This window comes from Myotis daubentonii, chromosome 7 (assembly GCF_963259705.1).
Source record: "Myotis daubentonii chromosome 7, mMyoDau2.1, whole genome shotgun sequence".
Lineage (NCBI taxonomy): Eukaryota > Metazoa > Chordata > Mammalia > Chiroptera > Vespertilionidae > Myotis > Myotis daubentonii.
In genome coordinates this window covers 48,409,199-48,435,337 of record NC_081846.1, presented here as the reverse complement: position 1 = coordinate 48,435,337, position 26,139 = coordinate 48,409,199, and the positions used below count along the sequence as shown (strand labels likewise).

Genomic DNA, 26,139 nt, shown 5'->3' with positions numbered 1-26,139 from the left:
TATACATCACAGTCAAAGGAAAACAAACAAAACTCATAGACACAAACAGTGTGGTGGTTATCAGAGAGAAGGGGGTGGAGTAAAAGGGGTCACATATATGGTGATAGAATATGACTTGACGTTGGGTGGTGCACACACAATACAATGTGCAGATCATGTGTCATAGAAATGTACGCTTGAAACCTACATAATCTTCATGTCAACCCAAAAAATTTAATTTTAAAAATTCTTTCAGCTTAAAAAATGCTTTCAGTTTTAAAAAATTGATATAAAAAGTCTATCACTAGGGGACTAGTTAAGTAAATTATGTGCATCTAAAACAATGGAATATTAGGTCACCATTATGCTACTAGTCGAATGAGAAAGAGCTCTCTGCATTGATATGGAAAACTCTTGAAAATATATTATGTAACATTAGCAAGATGCAAAACTATGTAAAAAATAGGTTTCAATATATTTGTATGTTCTTGCTTATGCATTCAATAATCCCTAGAATTGAAATAAACAGTGATTACCCATGAGAAAGTGGAAATGGAAACTGGGCATATGGGAACAGATGAAGAAGATATTTTACTATTTACTTTAATTACTTCTTATACTTAAAATTTTTGATATATGAACATATTATCTATTCAAAAATAAATTTATTTCTTAAAAATCAGCAGTACCTAAAAATTAATGCACAGCAAAAGTAGTATTTCTACTCAAAAATAACTAGCCATTCATCAGTCATATGAGCAGATAAGTTTCAGAAGGCCATCAAAGGCACTTCAAAATCAAGTGGGGGAGCGGGGGGGGGGGGGGGGGGGCAGACTGGGAAAAGGAGTAAAGTTGAAATCTTCTTACCCAGAAATTCATAGTGACAAAAAATGCTTTGGGAGAGTAATCTTTTTTAACAGATTTTCCCCAGGACTTTTCTCTACTATAACCTAGTCGTACTCTTAGATTGATTCCAACAAAACACCCAGAAAAAAAGGCATTTTCACAAACTGTAATCCAAATTTAGCAAGTCCATTTTGAACCATCCCTAAATCTTGCATAACAAAATTATTTCTATATATACTTGTCACCTACATTTGTGGTAGATAAACTAATTAAAATAATGGATGCTCCAGTAGGTCAAATGAAGGCATAAAATTTAGTCCACAATTAAATGTGGTGGGTGACATAATAGTCCAAGCCCAAAGTGAACAAGCAACCAATAAAAAAACTATTAATGATCACCATTAATTCACAAATTAGTCCCTAATCATTCACGTTGACCCATTCTTCCGGCAGCAGGCGCCACTCTTGATTTGTGATGATTAATCCTTCCATCTGCATAAATGCTGTTATTTCTTTTGTCATCTGCTCTGGGAGCAGGCTATTAGTCACAAGTATAGTGTTCAGAGATACAAGTGTCCTTCTTTTACTCACAGGAAGTATTGGCTTTGCAATGCCGCTCATGCTCCAAGATATAGCCTTCTGCACAGTGGCACTGGTGATGGCCTACTCGGTCTTCACACATCTGGTCACAAACTCCCCATACCTGGCAATCATCAAAATCTGCCATGTGGGAAATAAACATTTGCAATTATGTTTACCAACATTTCTTGACCACCCTCTGAAAAAAAAAAATTGGACAAGCTGTACTGGAATATGGTGATGACTCTGTCTAAATATACACCCTCTGAAGGTAGCACAGAATCTAGACATACAATAAAAAATAGGAATTCAGAGCAGGCATCTGTAGGGTGGGGAAAATGCCGGAAGCTGATTCCAGCATGTCATAAATGCAAGAAGTTTCATCAAAATGTTGATGGAACCTTGAGGATTGCCTGCTGGAAATGGCTAAAGGCATTTTTCCAAACCTGAAAAAGATGCATAAATGATTGCTTGCTGCCAGACAGCTGAGGGCATTTTAATCTACATGTTATTGCCTCCTATTGGCCAAACACCTGAACTGCCGAAGGCAGTTCCTCCAATCTGACAATGGATTCTATATACTAAACCTTGCCTTTGATATGTATATCTACCTTGCTTTAGGACAGTTTGTGTTAATAAAAAGCAAGGGGTCCAGAGAGACAGCAGAACTTGGTTCCTACAGCCAAGCTCCTCTGGCCCCCCCCAAAATGCCTTCCAAAATTATGTTACGTCTCTAGACTCTTTAATAATTTACAAAGCAGCCCTTCTCCAGATTCCTGCACCCTTCTAGATGCTGGACAAGACCCCTAGCAGGAAAACCCAACGGCATTTAAATAAGTTTTTTAAAATTTACATGAAGACAACTTTACAGAAGATGCACAGCACTGTCTGGATTCCTAGCCCTGTGGTATTGCATTTCACTTATTAATGTTGCTTTATAAAATATCTGAATATTGATGTAAATGCTTCCCTGTAAAACTTTCCTTTTATTATATGGTAACTAAAATGACCTGCAACATTTTAAGTGGCTCAATGGCCACTTATGATTAGTGGTTACCATACTGGAGAGCACAGATATGGAACATCTCCATCACTGCAGAAGTGCTACTTCAAAAATGTAAGACCTGCCTTATATGCAGCCCCTCAATACGACACAAATCTGTGACACAATAAACTATTTGGAAAGGTCTCTTTACCCAAGTTTCTTCTAATGTCAAAAATCACCCTGGCTACTGTGGCTCAGTGGTTGAGCGTCGACATATGAACCAGGAAGTCAAGGTTCGATTCCCTGTCAGGGCACATGCCTGGGTTGCATCCCCATTAGAGGGTGTGCAGGAGGCAGCTGATGAAAGATTTTCTCTCATCATTGATGTTTCTATATGTCTCTCCCTCTCCCTTCCTCTCTGAAATCAATGAACCTTTCTTTAAATCATAACCAAAGTGAAATTAAAATCATTTTGACATGGAAAGTACTTCTCTTCAGCTTTTCATTAACTTATTACTCATTCGTTTAATCACTATTTATTGAAAGTACATTACATGATAAAGCTCTGTTCAATGCCATCGTAGTCCCACTGTGTAAAACAGTGATTCAAACCCTGGCTGGGTAGCTCAGGTGGTTGGAGTGCCATCCTATACAGCAAAAGGTTGCATGTTCTATCCCCAGTCAGAGAACATATGGGGTACAACAGATCGATGTTTCTATTTCTATTTTCCCCTTCCTTTCTTTCTCTCTCTCTCTCTCTCTCTCTCTCTCTCTCTCTCTCTCTCTCTCTCTCTCTCTCTCCCTCTCTCACTAAAATCAACAAAAAACATATTCTTAGGTGAGGATTTTTAAAAAAAGAAGATAAACCCTTTTTAAAAAGTGACTCAATATAATTGACCTATAAACAATACAATATAGAGGAGATAACAACACATACTATAAAGAGTCTTTCTTAAATTTAAACTATAAATCTTAAGCGGTACAGAAATTATCCTATCTTTGGTAGACTGCTGCCAAATATTTCATTTGACATCCACTCTTCACGCTCCTTCACCCCACCCTCTTCCCTGGAAGGATGACCTCCACAGCCTATTTCCACAGGGTTCCCGTGCCATGTAAATTAGAATTCCTAAAACTACCATAATCTCAAGTCTAGAATTGTCTAGATTTCTGGATCTGATTATATTTACAGCAAATGTCAGAGTTTTGAATTGGATTCTACCACACCTGCTGGATGAACCCACCATCTCGTGACTCCTTAACAAGAAAGCTCAAGAACGTCATGGGAATAAGCTAATGGTCCTAGTTTTCTCAAACATAACAACATGGGCCAGAATATTTTTCTTTCCAAGGATTGTAACTATTTAAAAAAAATTGATCCAATTTGAACATGACAAGATAAAAGGACATATGACTACATAAAATAGCCTTCATTCATCTGTCTCTTCTGTGCCCTCCCCTCAGCCCTGAGAAAATGGCACCTGAGGCTTCGCCTCAGTAGGAATGAAAGTACAGGACATTCGCCCTCAAACTTCCAGAGTGTCATGACCTCATTTGGAATGCAAGACGGATGAGACTATGCTTAAGGGTCTGAAGTCACCTTGGAGCAGGGAAAGAAAACCAAAAGTAGAAAAGACGTAACTAGGATTCTGTGGGTGCAAATACCCCTCCTATCATGTGGGCTATCCGTACTTTAAAAGTTAGAATGTGTGTATACATCCCTGTCACTTTTAGTGACTGAACAAAACTATATTCTCCATTTGGAGAAAAATAAAGGCTAATTAATATCCATAGTCAATTAGACTTAAAGGCAAGAAAGTAGACTTAAGTTGTTGTTTTTTTAATCCTCACCTGAGGATATTTTTCCATTGATTTTTAGAGAGAGTTGAAGAGAGAGGGAAAGACAGAGAGAAACATTGATGTGGGTGAAACACACCGATTGGTTGCCTCCTACATGTGCCCTGACCAGAAAGGAGGCTGCAACCACAGTACATGCCCTTGGCCAGAATCAAACCCGGGACCCTTCGGTCTGCAGGCCAACATTCTATCCACTGAGCCAAACCAGCAAGGGCTAGACTTAAGTATTTTCATGAGCATAGGAAAGGCATTGGAAACTATATAAAACACTAACATTGCTTTACAATACCCACCTCCCACCCTGTTACTTTTCTTTCCTTTTTACTCTTTGTCCCTTCCAACTAACAAATACTGGTTTGAAAATAATTCAAAAATCCCTTTTTAGCTTAGACCCCCTTGGACACGCTCTGATCCTTTTGGCTGTGTGAAATCCCTCCAAGCTGAATGACCTTTATGCCCTAACTCTGCGCCACAATGTCATTCTGTCAACAAATAGTATGTCCTGTCAATCAGAAACAATAATCCTGTAACTGCCTCAGCACACCGCCAGGTCAAGACTGCCAGCAGCAGATGAATGGTGGAAAGACACGAGATTCCGTGTCAGGATTATTCAATTTTATTTTTGATCATGACTGAGGCATTCACTGGGGAGCCATGTCTAAGATGAGAAATGTTGCATAGGTTTTCAACACCTGATGCCTCTGTAATGAGTCAGACACACAGAGGATGACAGCCATACAGAGAGTATTTGTCGAATTAAAATGCTTGAAAGAGCAACCCAGAAAGATTTGAAGATGGTGGCACAGGTAAATGCCTGTACTCACCGCCTCCCACAACTACATCAAAATTACAACTAAAATATAGAACAACCATCATCCAGAACCACTGGAAAGCTGGCTGAATGGAAGTCCTACATCTAGAGAAGTAAAGAAGAAAGCACACTGAGACTGGTAGGAGGTGGGGAGGCATGGGACGGGCTGGTACGGCACCCACATGTGCCGCTTTTTTAATCAGGAGGGAGGTCATCTCTGTGGAGGCCGCCTGGAGAAGCAAGGGCTCCCAGGCCCACACCAGACCCCAGCCCAGGATCCCAGACCTGGGAAAAGAAGTGCCTATGGGCAGTAAGAACTACGGGCTGTAAAAACCAGTGAGGATTGGGGCTCAGTGACACAGAGGCTGCTGGAGACCCAGCTGTTTCCCTTAAAAGGCCGGCACTACAAACGGAACTTATAAGGTCCTGCTTCTTCTGAGCTCCAGCACCAGGGCGAGGCTCTAGGAGACACATAAAAGGAGGAACTGGATTATTGGGTCAGGAACTTGGTGGCAGCTTTCTTCCAGACAGAGGTGCTCACAGGAACCATTGTTCCTATGCTGGGACCTACCAGGTCGCAGGGCTGACTGACAGCCATTTCTGTTTACTCCACCCTGATGATTCCCTAAGACCCCACCTCATCCATTTAAAATCCCACCCCAGCTGTGTGCAGTGGCTTTTGCATATGAATGGCCTGTTCTTGCTCAGGCTAAAATCTGTCAAACAAGCTGCAGCTGGGTGAGGGAACCCCAAACCTATCAATAAAATGCCCAAGACCTGGCACCAGCACCGGCCTGTCTTGCTTCATAGCTGGGCCTCATCTGGGCACTTCCAAATCCGATACAAAGAGGAGGAATCTGAAGATCTCTCTGTAGCTCCTGCTGGGTGGCCCCAGGCAGTGGCTGATTTTGCACCTCCCTGGAGACCCAAGAGCCAGTGTACCCAGTGGTCAGTGTCAGACCATACCAGATTACAACTCTACACAACCATAAGCAACACACTCAAGGGGCAGACTCAGTGAGCACCAAAGCCTCACTGAAGCAAGTCTGGCTCCAGAGGGGTGTCTCCTACACAGCAGCTCTCCCACTGTAGTCACAGCTAATCCTCACAGTCCATTGGCCTGGAGGTCAATTCCTCCCAGAAACACCAATAGCAATCACGTCTCAACTACGAGACTGTGCTCACAGCCCATAAAGAGGTGCACATAGAGCTCCCAGCTCAGGTGACTGGGGAGGCTGAGCCACTGGGCCCTACAGGACACCTACTACACAAGGCCACTCTACCAACTCAAGGAGATATAGCAGTTCTACCTAATACACAGGAACAAACACAGGGAAACAGTCAAAATGCGAATACAAAGAAACATGTCACCAATGAAAGAAATGGAAGAAAGCAAACTACTAGATATAGAGTTCAAAACCACGGTTATAAAGTTAGTCAAGAATCTACTAGAAACCTCCAAAAAAATGCAAAAGGACCCGTCAGAAATTAAGCACATGCTGACTGAAATAAAGAATAATATACAGGGATTCAACATTAGAGTAGAGGATTCTGAAAATCAAATCAACAATTTGAAATATGAGGAAGCAAAAAACACCCAACCAGAAGAGCAAAAAGAAAAAGAATAAAATAATCTGAAGATGGTATAAGGAGCCTCTGGGGTAACTTCAAGCATACCAACATCCGGATTATAGGGGTGACAGAAAAAAGAGAGAGAGCAAGATATTAAAAACCTATTTGAAGAAATAATGACAGAAAACTTCCCCTACCTAGTGAAAGAAATAGAGTTACAAGTCCAGGAAGCACAGAGAGTCCCAAACAAGAGGAATCCAAAGAGGACCACACTGAGACACAGCATAATTAAGGCAAAAGACAAAGAGAGAAACTTAAAAGCATCAAGAAAAAAAAAACAACAGTTACCTACAAGAGAATGTCCATACAATTGTCAGCTGATTTCTCAACAAAAACTATTCAGGCCAGAAGGAAGTGGCAAAAAATATTCAAAGTGATAAATAGCAAGGACCTACAATCAAGACTACTCTACCCAGCAAAGCTATCATTTAGAATTGAAGTTCAGATAAAGAGCGTCACAGACAAGAAAAAGCTAAAGAATTATATGAAATGTGGAAGTGTATTCTTTAAGAAGAGGAAGAAGAAGGAAAAGAAGATCAAAAATATAAACAACAAAATGGCAACAAATACATACCTATCAACAATTGAATCTAAAAATTAAAATAAACAAATAAGAATCTAATGAACAGAATAAGCTGGTGAATAAAATAGAATCAGAGGCATGGAAATGGAACAGACTGATGATTCTCAGAGGGAAGGGAGTGGGAAGAGATTAAACAAAGATCTTATATGCATATATGCATTACCTATGGACATAGACAATAAGGTGGTGATGGCCTAGGGCAGGGCGGGAATTGGGAGAGGGGGACAAAGTGGGGGAAAAGAGGGACATCTGTAATAATCTCAACAATAAAAATTTAAAAATAAAATAATAAATGTAAAATAAATTTAAAAATCATTTAAAAAAAAAAAAGAGCAAACCAAAGCAAATCTTCTAAAAGCTCAGCTGAAGTAACTGTAACTGGTTTCATAATGTCATATGTTGAAACGAATGAGTTCTCTTTACAAAAAGAGCAACATATAATCTTCTTTGAAATAAATGTTAACTCAGCTTCAAAACTCAAGGGCAACAGATACATTCTGGAAGGACAGGGAAGGTCACAGAAAAGGTCTCTGCAGGTGGCAGGGACTCACATTTACAAAGGCCCTCAAATGTAGACTTCTGAGCTGATCACCAAATGAGGTTATCTGTGCTAAAGTCCCAGGCACATACTGAAGGAAATGAAAGATGTTCATCATGGAACTTAAAACCAGTGCCCCAGAATCAGACCACACTGCTTCCAGTGTGCTATGAACTGAAGGCTTCCTATAAATTCTGAAATTATCTTGTGTATCATATTGCAATTTTCTGTATTACATTCACTAATAGGTTCAATAGAAAAACCATGCTCTGATGTTTTTTCACTTCTTAATGGCTGCAAAAAAAAATTTTTTTTTGAAGTGGCCTAGATTTCTGGCATATAAGAAGCCCTAGACACTTGGAAATATAACCCAAAGCTTATCACGGACTTAGATCTTGGGGAAAGATGTTGGAAATTGTGCTATCTGGACTCCAGCATGAGAAGAAAAAAAGAAGCCTGAGAACAGGGTGTGGGGATCACAAGACTGAACTATGGATTCTGAAAGAGTAAGTCATTTTTACTGAAAAGATATAAGGCCTATCAGGTTCCGACTGCAAGGCAATCTAGCCCCAACTCCTCTCTGGGGATTGAGAAAGGAAAAACAGAGAAAAGCTGATGTAATACTGAGAATGCGGCTTCTGGTATTTCTGTCGGAATTCCTTTTCTACTAAGAGGCAATGCCTGGACAACTGAAAGACTGGAAATCGGATTGGCAGCTGGGTGGCAGTCAAGGGGGGTGGGAAGCTGACATTTGCCAAAGACAAAGGAGCAGCCTACACTTACAGATGAGCTGCCTCACAGCAATGCCAGGGAGCACAGGCAGGGGTTCCAAAGTCAGTTAGCCACCCAACGAAGGACATTCGTGTCAAAGGTATTTTTTAATTTCTTAAGTGCATCCCCAGTGTAATGATAATGATAAAACACAAAAAGGGTTCTGCAATCTCATTTAATGCCAGCTGAGGGTCATAATGGTTTATTTATAAAGTGTTTTGAAATTATTAGAAATTTGGGGGTTTCTTAAATAATTCTGAGTAATCTCTAAGTCCTCAGGATCTCTCGCACTGGCCTAGATAAAGCACTTGATCTTAAGATGTCTTGTTGAATGTAGTTAAGAGGAGCAATCAGATCATGGGCAAACTTTGGGACATGGTCCGTGATATTAGAAACCAAATATTCCCCACTTTGAACACCACAAGGACAACGCCAATTGGATTGCTTTACCAGACCAAAAAAAAGTCCCATGTTTTTTGGCATAACAGGTAAATCAGCCCCATTAATACAGTTCTCATTAGCACTGAGGAATAGACTTTCTCAAGAGTTCCAAGTTTAACTTGTTAAACCAGAGTTTATTTCTGATTTTAAAAGTTTTTCTGATTATGAGTAGTTAAGATTAACCATAATTATGCAAGAACAATTAAGTTGGATACCATGTGCTTAGACTAAAGACTGAATAACTTCATTGGGTTTATCCAACGTCAGTCTTTTGGACCAAATTAAATGAATATTTTAGAAATTACTTCAGAAGAGACACTTTTATAAAAGTATTTCTTATGTATGCCATGTTTGCTTTTTTCCAGAAAGCCTTGAAGAATCTCAGATTTCTAAGGAATACCAATGAACACAAATATCCTGGGAAAACTAATTTTAATGAATCATTTCAGTTGCTTTCCAGATGCCTTTTCCCAACACCAGCAAAAACAAAGTTTTTTTCATTAAACCTCTATGGTCACTTTCTGCTACTACATGTATTCACATATCAAAAATTAGAAAGAAATAAAAGAAATCAGAGCATTAAAAAGTCATGTTTAAATCTTGAAAACCTGAAAATTAATGACTTGGCCATGTCTACTTTTCCCATCATAAGAGCCCATCCTAATCACTGGTGCCTAGTTCAATATGAGCCATCAGCTGGAAGCAACATGATAGACTTTGTTCTTTCTCTCTTTTTTTAATATGTTTTTGTTTATTTCAGAGAGGAAAGGAGGAGAGAGCGATAGAAACATCAATGATGAGAGAGAATCATTGATTGGCCGCCTCGTGTGTGTGTGCGCGCGCACGCGCGCACACACACACACACACACACACACACACACACATGGGCATATGTCCTGTCTGGAATTGAACTGTAACCTCCTGGTTCATAGATCAATGCTCAACCACTGAGCCACAACGGCCAGGCGAGTTTGTTCTTCTTGAATGTTAGCTTCAAGTAGAGGTAAAAATCAATGGGATTAACAACCAGCAGAGCATGGGCCAGTGTGGTCAGTGTAGCAGTGACCTCTTGACCTTCTGCTGTGTGCCACTCTTTAGTTGCTGGACCCGGGAGAGGTTTGAGCATACTAGAGAAGAAGCCAGGGGAGCAGGGTAGGGCACTTCATGGAGTTGAAGGGAACAGCTATCTACCAACCGCAAGGAAGTATTCCAGTATTTAATAACCAATATGATTGTACCAACCCTGCGTCCAAATTTTTAAAAAGAAAATACAAAAGACTATTCCCATCATCAGGTAGTAGGCAGGTATCCATGTGGCCAGTCAACTCACTCATCACAAAACCACTGTTTTGCCTTGTGTACCTCACAAAAACTCAGAATTAAATAAAACTCCATATTGTTCAGGTGTTCTGTGAGGACTGTTGCTCTTTGTTATACAGATCATACTCCTATCCACAAGCACAAACTCTTTTTTGTCAAAGATCATAGACCTCATCAGTGTGGCAAGCACTGTGATTAAAGACCATGTGTTCCCACCTGCCACTTACCGACACATTTCCGGGTGTTATTTTGGTCCACGACATAACCTGGAGGACAATAACACGCCCCTCCAAATGGTGCCATGTGGCACTGATACTCACAGCTCAAGAAAGGACACAAACTCACATCTAAACAGAGAAAAACACTTCGTTAACTGAATGGTCACCTCATGGTGATGGAAAAAACTTATATTAAATTAAATTTAAAGAAAAAATAAATGAATGCTCATTTCTGAACAAGACTCATTTCCTATGAAGTAAGTACTGCTTCTTTCAAACATAAAAGCTAAATAACCATTTAGTCAAAGCAAAGAAAATCTGTCACCATTCAAGCCTAACTGCAATTTGTGGTATGAAAGTTCAATTCATCTTTTTTAAGAAGTTATTTTTAAAGTTATAACTATTTTAGGTCATCATAAAAGCTATTTATGGAAAAATCAGGTCATAAGTCTATCTTTGTCTACATAATACAAAGGATCAAGAATTCCCAAGTGACAGAATTGAAAATAACACCAAAAACATTAACTGTGGCTACCTAGCTTCAAGTAGTAGGATTTCAGGCGACTATTTTCTTTCTGTCAAATTTTATATTTTCTATTTTATTTTGTACTATTTTTGTTTCGCGCTATGACTATATATCTCTTATTAAGATTTTCAAAAAGGGCCTCTAAATGAAATGGGGTGACAGGGGGAAGAATGCCATGTAAGTCTCTGTATATTTAAACATTACATGTTTTTTCCAAGGAGGGAAAAAAAAAAGAGGCCTTAGGGTTACAGGTACATAGTTGCTTCTAGGCAAGTACTGAATACTTTAGAATGCACCATTGATGAAATCAAAGTCATAAATTGTTATTCTCTTACGGGACAGTCAGCTGTCCAGAGTTCACGGGTTGATGGTGGGGTGAATATTCTACAGCAGTGGTTCTCAACCTTCTGGCCCTTTAAATACAGTTCCTCATGTTGTGACCCAACCATAAAATTATTTTTGCTGCTACTTCATGACTAATGTTGCTACTGTTATGAATCATAATGTAAATATCTGATATGCAGGATGGTCTTAGGCGACCCCTGTGAAAGGATCTTTCTACCGCCAAAGGGGTCACGACCCACAGGTTGAGAACCACTGTTCTACAGCAACAGAAAAAGAAGAAAAATAACTCAAGTATATAACCCAGGAACCAGAAACTTCTTTTTTGAAAATAATCAGACAAGACTTTTTCATAATTAGAAGCGAGGGAATAAAATCTTCTTTAGAGTCATTAAAATTGGCATTAAAATCATTGTGCCTGGATAGAAGAAGAAAAAAAAAGCTACAGATATTTGAAGCACTTCCTATCAAGAGGTGGAGCCTATCTCTTCAAACCATTGACGCTGTACTTGGCCAAGTGACTTGCTTTGGCCAATAAGCCATGACATATGCAGAGGCTTAAAAAGAGCTTGTGCACTAGGGTTTGCCCTTTCTACCACCACGTAAACAAGCCTGGACTAGCCAGAGCTTTTATCGCAACAACCTGACAAGGGAGTGAGCTGGTCTAGGTCAGAAGAGCTCCCCAGGCAACCCACAGAACTGTGAGAAATAATAAATGTTTGTGGGTTTAAGCCAGTAAGTCTTGGGACAGCTTGTTATGCAAACACCAACTGATATTCTCTATATTTGGGATTCTGTCATTGAAAAAACAGAAGCATATTTATCTGAAAGATCCCAGATAAATTTCCATACTCACCACAAGGTCGTAGCGCAGTGGCATTGCCTTCATCTTCCCCTGACGGACAATCTAAAATTCCATCACAGACCTTTGTAATTGGGATACATTTTCCAGACTTTGGACAAGCCCATTCACCTGGGTAACATTTATGAAAATGATGAGGACTGCTTTCTGTGGAGAGGGAAAAAAGAAAGTTACAACCACATGAGAAATGAAGCCGGTTATTTTTATTTTAATCCATGGTTAAGAGAGGATATAGATCAGGTAGAAGTCTCAAATGGCCTATATAGTTTCTAATTCTACTGGTGAACTTTTTTTGAGCTTCTAAAGAGTGGCAAAATGGAATTATTTAAGTTTCACTCTTTCTGGGGGAGGCAGCCCCCAGCCAGGTTATAAAAGTAAATTGCAAGTATGGATCTGGATTATCAACAAACTAGATGAATAACCCCTAAAGGAAGGTTCAGTTACTTAAATCACAAATTACAGAAGAGAGGGTATTAAGGTAACACCAGGATTTCTGAGTTTTTATTTTGTTATTTTGGTTATTTCCTGAGTGAAACGTCAACAGTGTAAGAAAACTATAACTCAAATGTAGGAAGACTACTCGTTGGGACACCGAAATGTGAAATCACTGCTGCTATATCTGGGGCTGGCACAGTATAAGTAACTTGCTTTATGGTGTGGGTGTTAGTAACTTCTGAACTATTAGAGGTATTGCAGAGTGGAGAGAGTGACGATTATTGACAATTTCCTTCTCACAGAATCTTTAAACGCTTCCCTGGAGAGCAGCCCCTCCTGCAAATACCAACCCCTGGCTCCATCTCTCATGGTGCCTCTGTGGCCTCTCTTCCACCACTGGATGTCACTCACTCTGATTGGAAATCAGAATTTAAAAACAAAACAAAACCGAACTGAACTTTTACCAAGATTCAAAGTCATTTTTAAAGGTTAGGTCAAAGGCGACTCACATTTCCCCCAGTTTTCCCTTCTCCATCGTACTTCTTTGCCATATAAATCGAGTTAAAATAAGCAGTCTTATAGGGAAAGAGTAAGCTATCAAAGGGGGAGAGGTTACCCTACTATATTGCCTTAATAGTAGAAGGGAGGAAATTATAATATATGCTATATCTGAGTTCTGGGTCTTTTTAGTGGAGTCTCTTGCTTCCCCACCCATTAAGTCCCTTAAATCCCAGACAATTCTGAGACATGCTTGACACACAGATAACTTTCAACAAGGAAAATCGGAAAAACAAGTTCTGGAAACACTTTAAGAAAACACTTTTCAATCAGAATCTCTTACCACATCCATCTTCATCTCCATTATCTGCGCAGTCGTCGTCTCCATCACAAACCCAGTCTTGATTAATGCAGTGGCCATTGGGGCACGTGAACTGGTTGCCTCTGCAGGTCCCGTAGTCTGGAAACAAACCACAGCTGTACTCCAAAGACCCAAAGCACTCGGAAAAATTCATAGTGCTCACCCCACTGCCTAAACGGAGCTCCTAGAAACTGAAATGTCTTCATCAATTTAACAAGGTATCTTGACAAAAATGAAGAAAAGAAGGAAGAGAAGGGGGGGGAATAAGGAAAAGGAGCAAAGAGCAGCTCTAGGTCCGGGAGGTGAACTCAGGTGCCGGTCTATGTTTCTCAAGATTAAAAATAAGACAGTACTAGTAGCTGTAGGTTAACACAGAACAGAGAATGCAAACCAATAAAGATGCCACAGACATGCCAACATCTAACATTCTCCTACTTTACCACAAGCACTGGAATTGCTATTTAGGACCAAATGATTCTTAGTCACCTACTCCATGATGTCATGTTCTTCTTTAATAAGGTCTCTAAAATAAGCCAAGGCACCAGAAAGGAAATCAGACATGGCTCATAGAAAATTAGGGTGATATTGAAAATACTGGATTACCCCTACAGCATGGGTGCCAATTCATCAAAATGGGTGTGGAGAAAAATCATAGATTTTAGTAAGTAAATGACCACAAAAAGCTGGCAATTTATTGGAATTAGTAAAACACTCTCAGAGACTTCAAGCTATATATTCCAATAAAGTGAGTCCATAGGTGGCAACAATAAGAGAGAGATGGCTTGCACTGCAAGCAACAGCATGGAAAGAAAAGTAGGATCAGAGTGGGAAAGTGGAAACAATGAAAGCCCCCTGCATCACAATAAAACTCTTCTGACCCTCCAATTTCAATGGGGTAAAAACTTCAAAGTAAAGAGGAAAGTGAGGACCGTTGCTATTAGGGACCTTCTCCTTTCTCTCACTGGACTATCCATGCTATCAGACCCATTCCTGAGGTCTGGGTAACCTGAGAGTCCAGTGATACAGTACACCCTGTACCCTTGTAGCCTAAGGAAAGAATGCAAACTGTCCATCAGCAACCCTTCAACTCTACACAGATCCTTGGGAGATAAAGGAGCCCAGGTCCAGTAACACTGCTGAGGCTCATGCCATGGGCCCTAAATGAACTTCTGGCTCCATCTGCCATCAGACATAGTGACCTTTTTGTTTGAAAAGAGTGATACATTGATAGGATGTTGGGGGGCGGGGGGGTGGAAGGGGACGGGGAGAGAACCACTCCTAACACCAGGACCAGCTTAAGGAAATCACCGTACTGCAAGAATGTTCATCGCTGCCGTCTTTACAATCTGGGATGTGGTCACAGACGTAGTCATGAGAGAGGCACTCCCCACTGCCACACTGAAACTGGTTGTGGGAACATCCTTCAGCTGGGACACAAGGTTAAGAAGGGAAAGAAAAGAGAGAATTTCAATTCCACTGTAGCCATTTAATCTCATAGGAAGATTCTGACTCATGTTTAAAAAGAAATTCTTATTTTTCAGTAGTATGCTCGTAAATGTCTAAAAACTGCCCCAACTGGTTTGGCTCAGTGGATAGAGCATCGGCCTGCGGACTTAAAGGTCCCAGGTTCGATTCCAGTCAAGGGCATGTACCTTGGTTGCGGGCACATCCCCAGTAGGGAGTGTGCAGGAGGCAGCTGAATTGATGTTTCTCTCTCATCAATGTTTATGGCTCTCTATCCCTCTCCCTTCCTCTCTGTAAAAAATCAATAAAATATATATATATATATATTTTAAAATGCCTAAAAACTAGCTCTCCAGGGACAAAAAGACCCTGAATTATATTGTTTGCTAGTTTCCATGATGTAAATACTCCCACCATGGCTGACTTCAAGCTTCCAATATGAATTCATTGAACACGAACTTGAGAAGAGATATCCATGATTTGCCAATAGAAACCAACTTCAGAACATCTTGTGTACATTACTTACTGCAGTTGTTTTCATCAGAGAAGTCTCTGCAGTCAACTTTCTTATCACATCTCTGACTAGTGTTATAGCAGGCTCCATTGGCACAAGTAAGCTGCTCACATGTTGGGTATCCTAAAGGAATAGAAATAGTTCAAAAACCTTAAATTAAGACATTCCTATAACAAACACTGCTTGAGTGACTACTATATGCTAACATTAAATGCTGAGCATGTATTGGTAAATAAGAGACATGGAGATTACAGTTGGCCTCATGGAGATTGTGGTTGGATAAGAGAAAGAGACATTGATCAAATAATGACACAAATAGCAAATTACAAACTGGGTTATATGCTAATGTAGGAAGTAGAGAGCTCTGTGAGGGTGCACAGTAGGGGGTCTGGGAGACCAGGGAAGTCTTCCCTGAAGAACTGAACTGCTTGTGATCTCAGAGATGAAGAATGAGAACGAATCTTACTTATTTCAAAATGGAACCTTCTTTTATGTAATACAAATAGCATCTCAGGAAACTTATGTGTCTCCCCACATGCTTTGGGAAGTGAAGGGCTGTTTCTTTCACTGGAGGATCGTAGAAAGAAAGCAGGCCTAGAAGTCAGGAGACCTGGGACCTGGAGTACCACCCAGTAGCCATTTACTCTTACTCAAAGCTGCCTATCCTCTCTGCGTCACCACTTCCTCATCCATGCATTTGGATAACTTACTTCACATGATAAAGAGCCTCAAAAGACAATGTCTAGTATAGTACTTTAAAAAGAGTAACGTGCTCTACAAGCATGAAAAATCATTATCACGTTATGAACACGTGGTCACCTCACTGCTATTAACCAGATGCTTAACCCTGGTTTTCTAGCGTGCAGGGGAATAATCAGGATGTCCCTTGCAGGAATAACATGCTGTCATCCCCAGACTTGGAACATGTATTGTTTTTGATGATCCCTGGCTTCATGCTGTCAGCTGTTTATCTGTTTCCCCAACAACATAAGAAAACCCTTTGAGAACAAGGATCCTGTCTTACTCACTTTAGAGTCCCCAACACGGAGATTGGGCCTTAATATGCTCAAGAAATGCTCGCTATTGCTATAGAGTTATCACAGTGACCTTTTTACTTAAAAATCTATTAAAAATATGTTGGAATTCCGCCTTTTATGACTTTTTATAACCTCCTTCTCACAAATATACCTTTCTTGGTTTGACTTTTTTTTTTTTTTTTTCATTTGGTTTGACTTTTTTCCCCATTAAAGATTGTTTAGGGGCAGCTTCATCCATCCTTTCTGAAAACCCTTTACAACTCCCCAAGGGTGCTGATTTAAGTTTAAATACCTGTAAGAGGGCTATGATGATTAATTGTAGCTCTCCCCGTGCCCACTGCCTGCTCTAGGGACTCCCATCTGTTCTGCCCCGGAAAGAAAGGGATAGCTTAGTTGCCTCAAGAAGGGGCTGATATCAAGAAGATGATACTTCGGAGGGAGTGGGGAGCAACTGGCAGGTATAGTGGGGTTGCATATGTAATAAAGTACAAGCTGTTACAAAACCTGGAATAAAAAAAAAGATTGTTTTCATAATGATTTTGGTTGTCTTCAAGATTCTTTTTAACTATGGAAAAAGTGTGTCTTAGTTAGGATCTCAAAGAACAGAGCACAGTCCCACTTTGAGGCTCAATTTTGCATTAAGAAGCCTATTTGGGGTTTCATAGACAGATTCTTCAGATAATTCTTTGGATAGTCCCAAAGTCTCCTTCAAGCAGGGGCAGTGCACAAAATTCTCTGCTGAAACTAAATTAAACTTGTCTAGTGTTAACAAGTCATACTTTTAAAAAGGATAAAGTCTGAAGTAATATTTTTCCATTTTGTGTACAGTGAAGGAATAAGCCCAAATATTCTCATCTCCAGAAGTTCAAAAACTAGTCTATTAAGTGTCTTTAAATATCTAAATTGCCAAAGTTACATGTAGTCAACCATGTATCAAAGTGGAAGGTATTTTAAAATAACTGATTAACATTTTAAATTTTTCTGAATTTTATTTCTTAATAGTCCAAGAATCAGCTAATGCTTTGGGTTATTGCTGTCTTTTTATCATTGCCATGGTATGCACTGCAAGTGTGCCTTCAAAGGGTCACCCAACTTTGTTTATTAATTCTCCCTTCAAGAGATGCAAGAGGCCAGTTGAGTCAGGCAAGCAATTCCCTTCCTCCTGTGTGCTGGATAGCTTGTAGAGTTAGTATGTTATCTACCCTTTTAAGGGCAGCAGCAAGCAGGAGAGGAATCTCAGAAAATTCAGCTCTTTGCAACAGATAAGATATCTGTCAGGAGGGAAATTTATTTGGGCTTGGATTGTAACTAGCTCTTAAAGCGATTATTGTAGATATGAAGGATCTGGGATAAATATGCTAGGCAGATCTCTTGTTCTCCCCATCCTGCTTTTCAGGAATCACTGCCATAAAACTGAAAAGGGAAGAACTAAAACAGTATCCACTGACATGACTAAAAGTTTGCTGACATGGCTCATCCTCCCCCCAACAAACAACAGGCCAGCTTGATGTCATCAGGGAGAGTATGGTGATGGTCAGAGGTCAGTAGTTTGACACTCGGAATGAGGAACAAACAGCTTTCTTGTCTCCAACCTTGCTGATAACGAATCTCCCTCAGTCAGCTTAGGACCTGCCTCAACCCCTGCCCACCTTCTGGTCTCTTCTGTGCATAGTTAACTGAAGGCATATAGGAAAGACTGCACAGAGCTACCTGACTTCATTCAACACTGAAAATATTTGGAAATCTCTTTTCCAAGGTACTTCCCCCTTTGGAGACCCGCACAGAGGGAACAAGTCCAAATTGTTCACACTGAGCAAAGTAAGAAATGAACTGATTCTTCCTTAAAGATTTTTATTGCTAAAGATGTTAATGAGTTTCAAACTACCCCAGGAAATAACAAGTCACATAACTTTGGGGTTGGGGGATATCTAAAATCTTATTTTTTGGTTTATTTGCTTGTCTGAGTCTAGCCTTATAAAGTTTCTTCTATGAAGCAAAGCCATCATGTAGCTTAAATGTCCTGCAGGATTTTAAGGACAAGTACAATAAGAGAGGAGTTGATATACAAGAACACCAGGGAATTTCATCATATGTTTTGTCTTAATGGAAAAATTGACAGGTAAGTATTAACTAAGCCCCAGACCTCTTAAGTTTACCTGACACAAAAATGCGAGGACACCCTGGCACACCCTCGCTCACACCACCTTTGCTCTCTCCCTTCCTTACTTCCTCCAAATTCAAAATGACACATGTGCAGGTATGTTCCCCCCAAATTGGAAGTTGCTCCTAAATATACATATGACATCTGCACTTTAAGATTTTTAAAATTTTTTTCTCTGCTAAGGATTTGGTTTGAAGCAAGAAAGTTCCATGCTATATAGTTCTGTTTATACAATCAAGGAGGAAGATGTGGTTTGAGGATCTCCCAGAACTCCCAGAATGGAAATCATTCACAGCAAAGTAAGATGCAAATATTAGGCACTACTCTTTATTATCTTGATAGGAAGGCTGTAAATACATTCTATTGTCAGAACTTGACAAAATGGCCAAAAAGAACATAGAAAAGAAGATAAACTGATTATAAAGAAAGAGAAGGCACCTTAAAGGTAGATTATGAAACTTACTCCAAGATTTAAAGGAAAACAAGAAGTTACTGATACAACCTCTGCCCAGACACCTAGGACTTTTCAAGGTTCTCGAATCATCATTTGTAAGTTACTAGGCAGGCTAATCTAAAGTAATGATTTGCCAGAAAAAGTTTACTAGTTTGGCCACCAGTACTTAGTTGCAAGTACTACCCACAAAGTTAAATAAGCACTAACAATAATAATAATCAATAGCATATACTGAACATATGTGCCATATGTATGAACTCATCTCAGTCCATATCAACCCTATGAGGTTGATACTATTATTACTCCCATTTTATAGATTTATATTTCATAGATTTCATACATGTGCCTCTTTGAGGCACAGAGAGGTTATATAATTTGGAAAAGGTCATACAAGTGGTAACTTGGAGAACCAGAACTCAGTCTGGCTGTAATCTGGCTCCACAATGCATGTTCCTACAATAGATAGAACTATTGCTAATAAGCTTCAAAGTAATAGAAAGAAGCAAAAAATTACAGACGAATGAAATTGAATGAAAGTAAATAGAAAATCTTCAAAAAATAATCTGAAAAGAAAGAGAAGTAACCCAAGGGGGAAAGTTTTTCTTTCTTCCATTCAGTTTCCCATTCTACCTTAGGAAGTCTGGAGAAGTGAGGCCAATTCTAGATTTCAACAAGTTATGGCATATTCTAACGACTTCAATCAGGTATAATTTAGGAATTCCAGGAAACCCTGGGCTAGGAAGTACCAGGACAAAAAAGAAAGTCAATAAAAAAAAAAAAAAACACAACAGACCACAAAATCTCAGGAGACTCACCCTCCTCTCCTATCCGCCCCCCTCCATCCCAGCCCCAATTTCAAGCCCCTGATGTGACTGTCATCACAGACTGGTACCTATGGAATGCAGCAACATATAAGAGAACAACAGAGAGGCATTTCCTGCTTCTTCCTCACAATAATTTGAAGTTGTTTTCAATAAAAAGCATATACATAATAAGATTTATAAAAAGGAAACAGCCATTCCATGTCTTGGAAAAAGAAAGCAAATATACTCATCCGGAGGGATAGTAGATTGGACTGACATCAAGTTTAGTCTGAGCAGCTTTCAGGAAACTGAAGTCAAAAATGGAAACATTGGGTTATCTAGTTTTCCTTGCTCTGCTCTCCTTGAACTACTGGGTGTTAAGTCCCAAATCTCATTCTGGTCTCTATCCACACTGACCTGATCTTACACCTAAACTAGAAATGTGCCTGACAGGTGGAGTAGAAAGTCCCACAGCTTTTTTTAAAAATATATTTCATTCAATGAATAACTATTGCATACCTATAGGAATACTAGGTGCTAGAGATAAAAGGATGAATAAAGTCCCTACTCTCATGGAACTTATATTTTACTTGGAACTTACATTTATGGAAAAATAGCAGGGTAGAATGATAAAGAGTGACAGTGAGGAGTAGCTCTCTGATAAGGTGATATTTGAACAAGAACCATAAGATTTAGCAAAATGAAGGTCAATGGTGGCATTGACAAGAATGTTTTCAGGAGACCAGTGGAGATGAAGGACTGTTTTCAGTGAATTCAGGAAGGAAAGGAGGAGAGGAAATGGAGACTGATTGAAGACAACCCTATGTAACCTTACTGGAGAAGGGAGCGGAGAAATTGGGCAATAGCTGAGAGAGATCTTAGGTGGGAGATATTTATAATGTGCTTGAATGATGGAGACTCAGTCGAACTTCCTCTCTTTCTTCAAGGTGTCAGGGCTCTGAATCCTATCTCAACTATAAGAATATTAAAAAGATACATCTGTGATGTGATATGTAAGATGGGGTCAGTCTCTGCTTCTGCTTTCTCACCTCGAGTAGAGAGGGGATAGTAAGAGCAGGACTCGCTGGGTAGCTTGCTTACATGTGGAACTGAGTTTGAAGAACAAATATGTTTTTCACAAGCCGTCACAGTCCACAGAGTGACTTTAACCATCCTCTCTATTCCCCTCCCAACTGTTCCCCTGGGTAGAGTTTCAGCAGTTAGATATATAAAGGAAAATGTTTAAATTCTAAAGAACAGAAAGTCAATAGAAATAAAACTTCAGGGACAAAGCAGCCCCAGTTGCAGGCAGACCAAATACTGCTGATTAGCAGCAAGAAAGCCTTCATTGTAGCAGGGATTTTGCCCTTTCTTTGGCATTCCTAAGTAACAAAAGAGAAGTGCTACAAACCAATGATAATTAGCAATAGTTTTACACCAAAATCATTCTAGTATGGTACTTGATAAAAGCAAAATAATCTATTTACTTAAAAGGGGGAAATTGTACTATTTTTGAGCAGCCTGAAGTCACTGAAATATATTAACTGAATGACCCATAATTGCTGCATTGTTCTGATGTTTATCTTAGACTCTGCTTGAATGGTTTTCCTTGACGCTAATCCCATTAGAAGTAAATGGACTGCAGTTTGAATCTCTCTATTCCTTAAAAAAATATTTTTTTTAATTGAGAATTTGTTTAATAGCAGGTACCATTTTACAGATGGCCAGACCGAAGAGTAAAATAACTTAAGGGAAAATGAGCTTTAGCCTGTTTCACAGATTATATATATTCAGAAATAGTTCTCAAACAAATAACCAAAACTATAGCAGACAAAAAGACCAAACACAACAAGAAACATTTATACTACAACCAAATTTATTCCAAGGATAATCTTTTTATTGGGAGCTTAATACCCTCGCCTTCCTCACCATCTCACCCATTCTCTTACCTCCCCTCTCCCTGCCTCCCCAGGCGGACTCTTACACACCATTCTTTGTTCTGTAAAAGGAACGGCTGGAATGGACACAAGGTGCTCTGTCTTGGAACTCTATGATTTGATCTTATAAGCTTGAAAGGGTGGGGACTATAACCTAGGGGTTTGACCTGACAGGCATGACTATCAACTACAGAAGCAAGCTTCCTGATCCTTTCAAATAATTGGGGTAAAGAATTAGTCCTTCTTTGGAGCTTTTCTAATATCCATCACTATATTTAAGTGGTTTCTAGGTGCTTACTAGTAATGTATTAAGACCCATTCCTATAGAAAACCTATTTCTGAGAAATAGAAAAATATAAATTATATTCATAAGCCGATTCTAATTTTGTCCTCAAGTATTGATTCCTATACATCATGACTGCAGAAACAACAGAAAAAAGTGTTATATCTCACAAAATGATTTCTAGCCAAGCCTCATTTAATCCTTGACCATGTAGGAACATTCTAATTTCAAACTACTAATAAATAGTTGCTATATAATTGAAGTGGCACCTAAAATAGTTAAATAGGCCCTGGCCAGGTAGTTCAGTTGGTTAGAGCATCATCCCGATATATCAAGGATACAGGTTCAATCCCTGATCAGGGCACATACAAGAAATAACAATGAATGCATAAATAAGTGGAGCAAAAAATTGATATCTCTCTCTCTCTCTCTCTCTCTCTCTCTCTCTCTCTCTCTCTCTCTCCCTTAAAATCAATCAACATCCCTAACTGGTTTGGCTCACTGGATACAGCATCGGCTTGCAAACTAAAGGGTCCGGGGTTTGATTTCAGTCAAGGGCACATGCCAGGGGTGCAGGCTCAATCCCCAGTAGGGGCCATGCAGGAGGCAGTCGATCAACAATTCTCTCTCATCATTAATGTTTCTATCTCTCTCTCCCTCTCCCTTCCTCTCTGAAATCAGTAAAAATGTATTTTTGAAAATTAATCAATAAATTAAAAATAACAAGTACCTCCATGACTAATGGATTTCAACGAAGATCAGCAATGGCTGCTAATGTCACTACTATTAGAAATGTATGCCTTACATATAAAGTATGTTGCATACACACACATGAAAAGAAATCCTTGCTCATCTGTGCAAGCCTCTACACTAGCGCTGTTCTGACCTAGAGCAAGGAAAGGCAGGACATTTTGCGTTAGAGAATATTTGGCGTTGTCTGGAGACATTTTGGTTTGGGAGTTAATGCTGGCTTCTAGTGTAGAAGCCAGAGATACTGTTAGACTTTCAATAATGCACTAGACAGCTCCCCACAATAAAGAAATCTGGCCCCACATGTCATTAGTGCCAAGGTCAAGAACCCTTGCTCCAGATCTAGCTACCAACTTCCAAAAAATACAGAGGACAGAAGAGCATGTTAAATGACATCAAGGGATACAATGAACAAAACCCAGACTGTGGGAAACTCCAGGACAACTGACTTGGTTTCATTAACAAATAAATTGCAAGGAGTAAAAAACAAAAATGGGAGGGAAGCTTACAAATTTTAACACAGCAACTAATTCTAACAGATAGATTTTATTTGGATTCAGATTTAAACAATTACACTATAATAACAAAATCATTGAGAAATTTAAAGCATTAACTGGTTATCGATTATTTTAAGGAACAGCTGTTAACTTTTAGGTGAGATCATGATATTGTGGCTGCGTTTTACTCCTTTTATTTTGGAGATAAATACTGCTTCAAAATAAAGGGGAAAATTGCCCTAGCTGGTTTGGCTCAGTGGACAGAGCATCGGCCTGCAGACTGAAGGGTCCCGGGTTCAATTCCGGTCAAGGGCATGTACCTCGGTTGCAGGCTCAATCCCCAGTAGGGGGCGTGCAGGAGACAGCCAATCAATGGTTCTCTATCATCATTGATGTTTCTCTCTCTCTCTCTCTCTCTCTCTCTCTCTCCCCCCCCCTCTCCTTTCCTCTCTAAAATCAATAAAAATATTTTTTTAAAAAAATAAAATAAAGGGGAAAAGAAGAAAGAGCTACAGGTAAGACAAAATTAGCCATGAGTTGATAATTAATAACGATGAGTACAAAGAGGTTCATTATATAATTCATCATGCTTTTGATTATGTTAAAAATCTTTCATAAGCTTTAAACAATAACTTTTAAAATAATAAAAGAGTTAAGTAACCTTCAGACAAAAATAGTTTGTAAACTTTCATTACTAAAGAAAAATATTCTGAGAGCCCCGGCATGGGATTTAGACTAGCATTAAAGTCCCGCCTCCTCTACCTTTGCTTCTTAACAATCTTCACAATCTCTAAAATGGAGATGGCCATCACATATGGCTTGTAGTTCTGATGTAAAAATTGCATAAGACAGTAATGGGTGTTTGGTGAGCAGCAATTCCCTTTCCCACTTCACACAAGAGCTCCAAGAGGGAACACAAAATGAGTCCATCCTGACCCCTATACTGGCACTTTCTAAAGACGTCTATCCAATCTAGGCCATTTGTTTCCTTCCTGTTCGAATCTGGCTGTGGCCAGGAGATCAAAGCACTAACCAGGAAGTATGAAGATGCTTTTCTTAATTTCCTCTGATTGGTCAAATTTTTTTCACACTCCTCCCTCACTTACACATAATAAATAAACAAAGTAGAGAGGAATAGAAAATAGTACCTCATTGTAAAACCCCTTACATGTGTGAGGTTCATTTTAGGGCCACGAACCCTGAAGGGTTCATAACTTGTATAATTCCAGAAACAATGAGCTATAAATCGGGTTCTCTTTCCTTAACAAATCCTCCTTTCACCAGTTACTTGTGCTTTAAAAAAAAAGAATACAGAAACTTGATTAAAAACTCCTATGCAGATATTTTATAAAACTCACTTCCTTTCCTTCATTCCTTTCTCTAACAGCTGCCTGCACACTGTACCCTGCCAGCTTTTTGCCAGAAGTTCCATTGGCAAAGTCGTCAGGCAGTTGTACTGGTGACTTTAGACTTGGAGGCAGATTATTCACATGGAATAAATCCAAACAATCTGTTTCGACGGCCTTTTCTTTTCCCTGAAGTAGCATTTCCTTCATTCCCATTGCACTTGCAATAAAGCACTCATTTTTATCCACTTGTAAATAAGGAATAAAGACACGGACTGTTGGCTGGTGGCACAGACCTCTGGTTCTCTCTTAAACTTGCACAAGGTAAAACCTTCTCCTTCTGTGAAAAAGGTCCTTCATGAAGAATAATCACCAGACTTGGAACCGGAAGGCGGGTTGAGCACTAGCTCTGCCACACATCATACGACCTTGAACAGGACACGCTACACTTCGCAGTTTTAGTTTCTTTATTTATTCATAATAAAGTATAATAATACCTGTTGTGTTGTCTTCATTGAGAAACCTAATAACTGGAGTTTATGTAATGTTATGAAGTTTACAAAATATAATATAGTCATGTGCCATATAATGACGTTTTGGTCAATGACAGACCGCATACAAGACAGGTCTCATGAGATTATGATGGAGCTGAAAAATGTCTATTGCCTCGTGACATTGTAGCCATCCTAAAGTTACAGTGCAATGCATTACTCATGTGTTTGTGGTAATGCTGGTGTAAACAAACCTACTGCACTGCCAGTAATAGAAAGGTACAGCATATACAATTATGGACAGTACATAATTCTTGATAATGATGATAAATTACTATGTTAGTGGCTTATGTAGTTTCTGCACTATACTAGTACTCTGCTATCATTATCTCAGAGTGTGCTCTTGGTACTTTAAAAAAAATTTTGCTGTAAGTAAAACAGTATGTTATGTTACGCAAACAGCTGCCTCACACACCTTGTGTCTCTTGATTGCATTATTTTCTTTTGTGCTTGAATTAATCTTGTGTTGTTTGTACAGCAACGTGCTGTACAGGATTGTAGCCTAAGAGCAATAGGCTATATCACGCAGTCTAAATGTGTAGTAGGCTACACCCTATGGCAGCGGTTCTCAACCTGTGGGTCGCGACCCCTTTGGGGGTCAAACGAACCTTTCACAGGAGTCACCTAAGACCATGGAAAAACACATATATAATTACATATTGTTTTTGTGATTAATCACTATGCTTTAATTATGTTCAATTTATAACAATGAAAATACACCCTGCATATCAGATATTTACATTACGATTCATAACAGT

The 26,139-nt window shown here is 39.4% G+C and overlaps 1 protein-coding gene across 1 annotated transcript in view; it reads right to left on the bottom strand.

The window, feature by feature from the left end:
* Positions 1–26,139, bottom strand: part of LRP2 (LDL receptor related protein 2) — a 200,401-nt gene that overhangs the window by 126,510 nt on the left and 47,752 nt on the right. Inside the window, exons 5-10 of the mRNA XM_059704195.1 lie at positions 15,575–15,685; positions 14,898–15,011; positions 13,567–13,683; positions 12,285–12,437; positions 10,570–10,689; positions 1,417–1,545 (exon numbers count right to left, since the gene is read on the bottom strand). Coding sequence (XP_059560178.1) covers positions 1,417–1,545; positions 10,570–10,689; positions 12,285–12,437; positions 13,567–13,683; positions 14,898–15,011; positions 15,575–15,685 — 744 coding nt within the window. The remainder of the gene's footprint in view (positions 1–1,416; positions 1,546–10,569; positions 10,690–12,284; positions 12,438–13,566; positions 13,684–14,897; positions 15,012–15,574; positions 15,686–26,139) is intronic.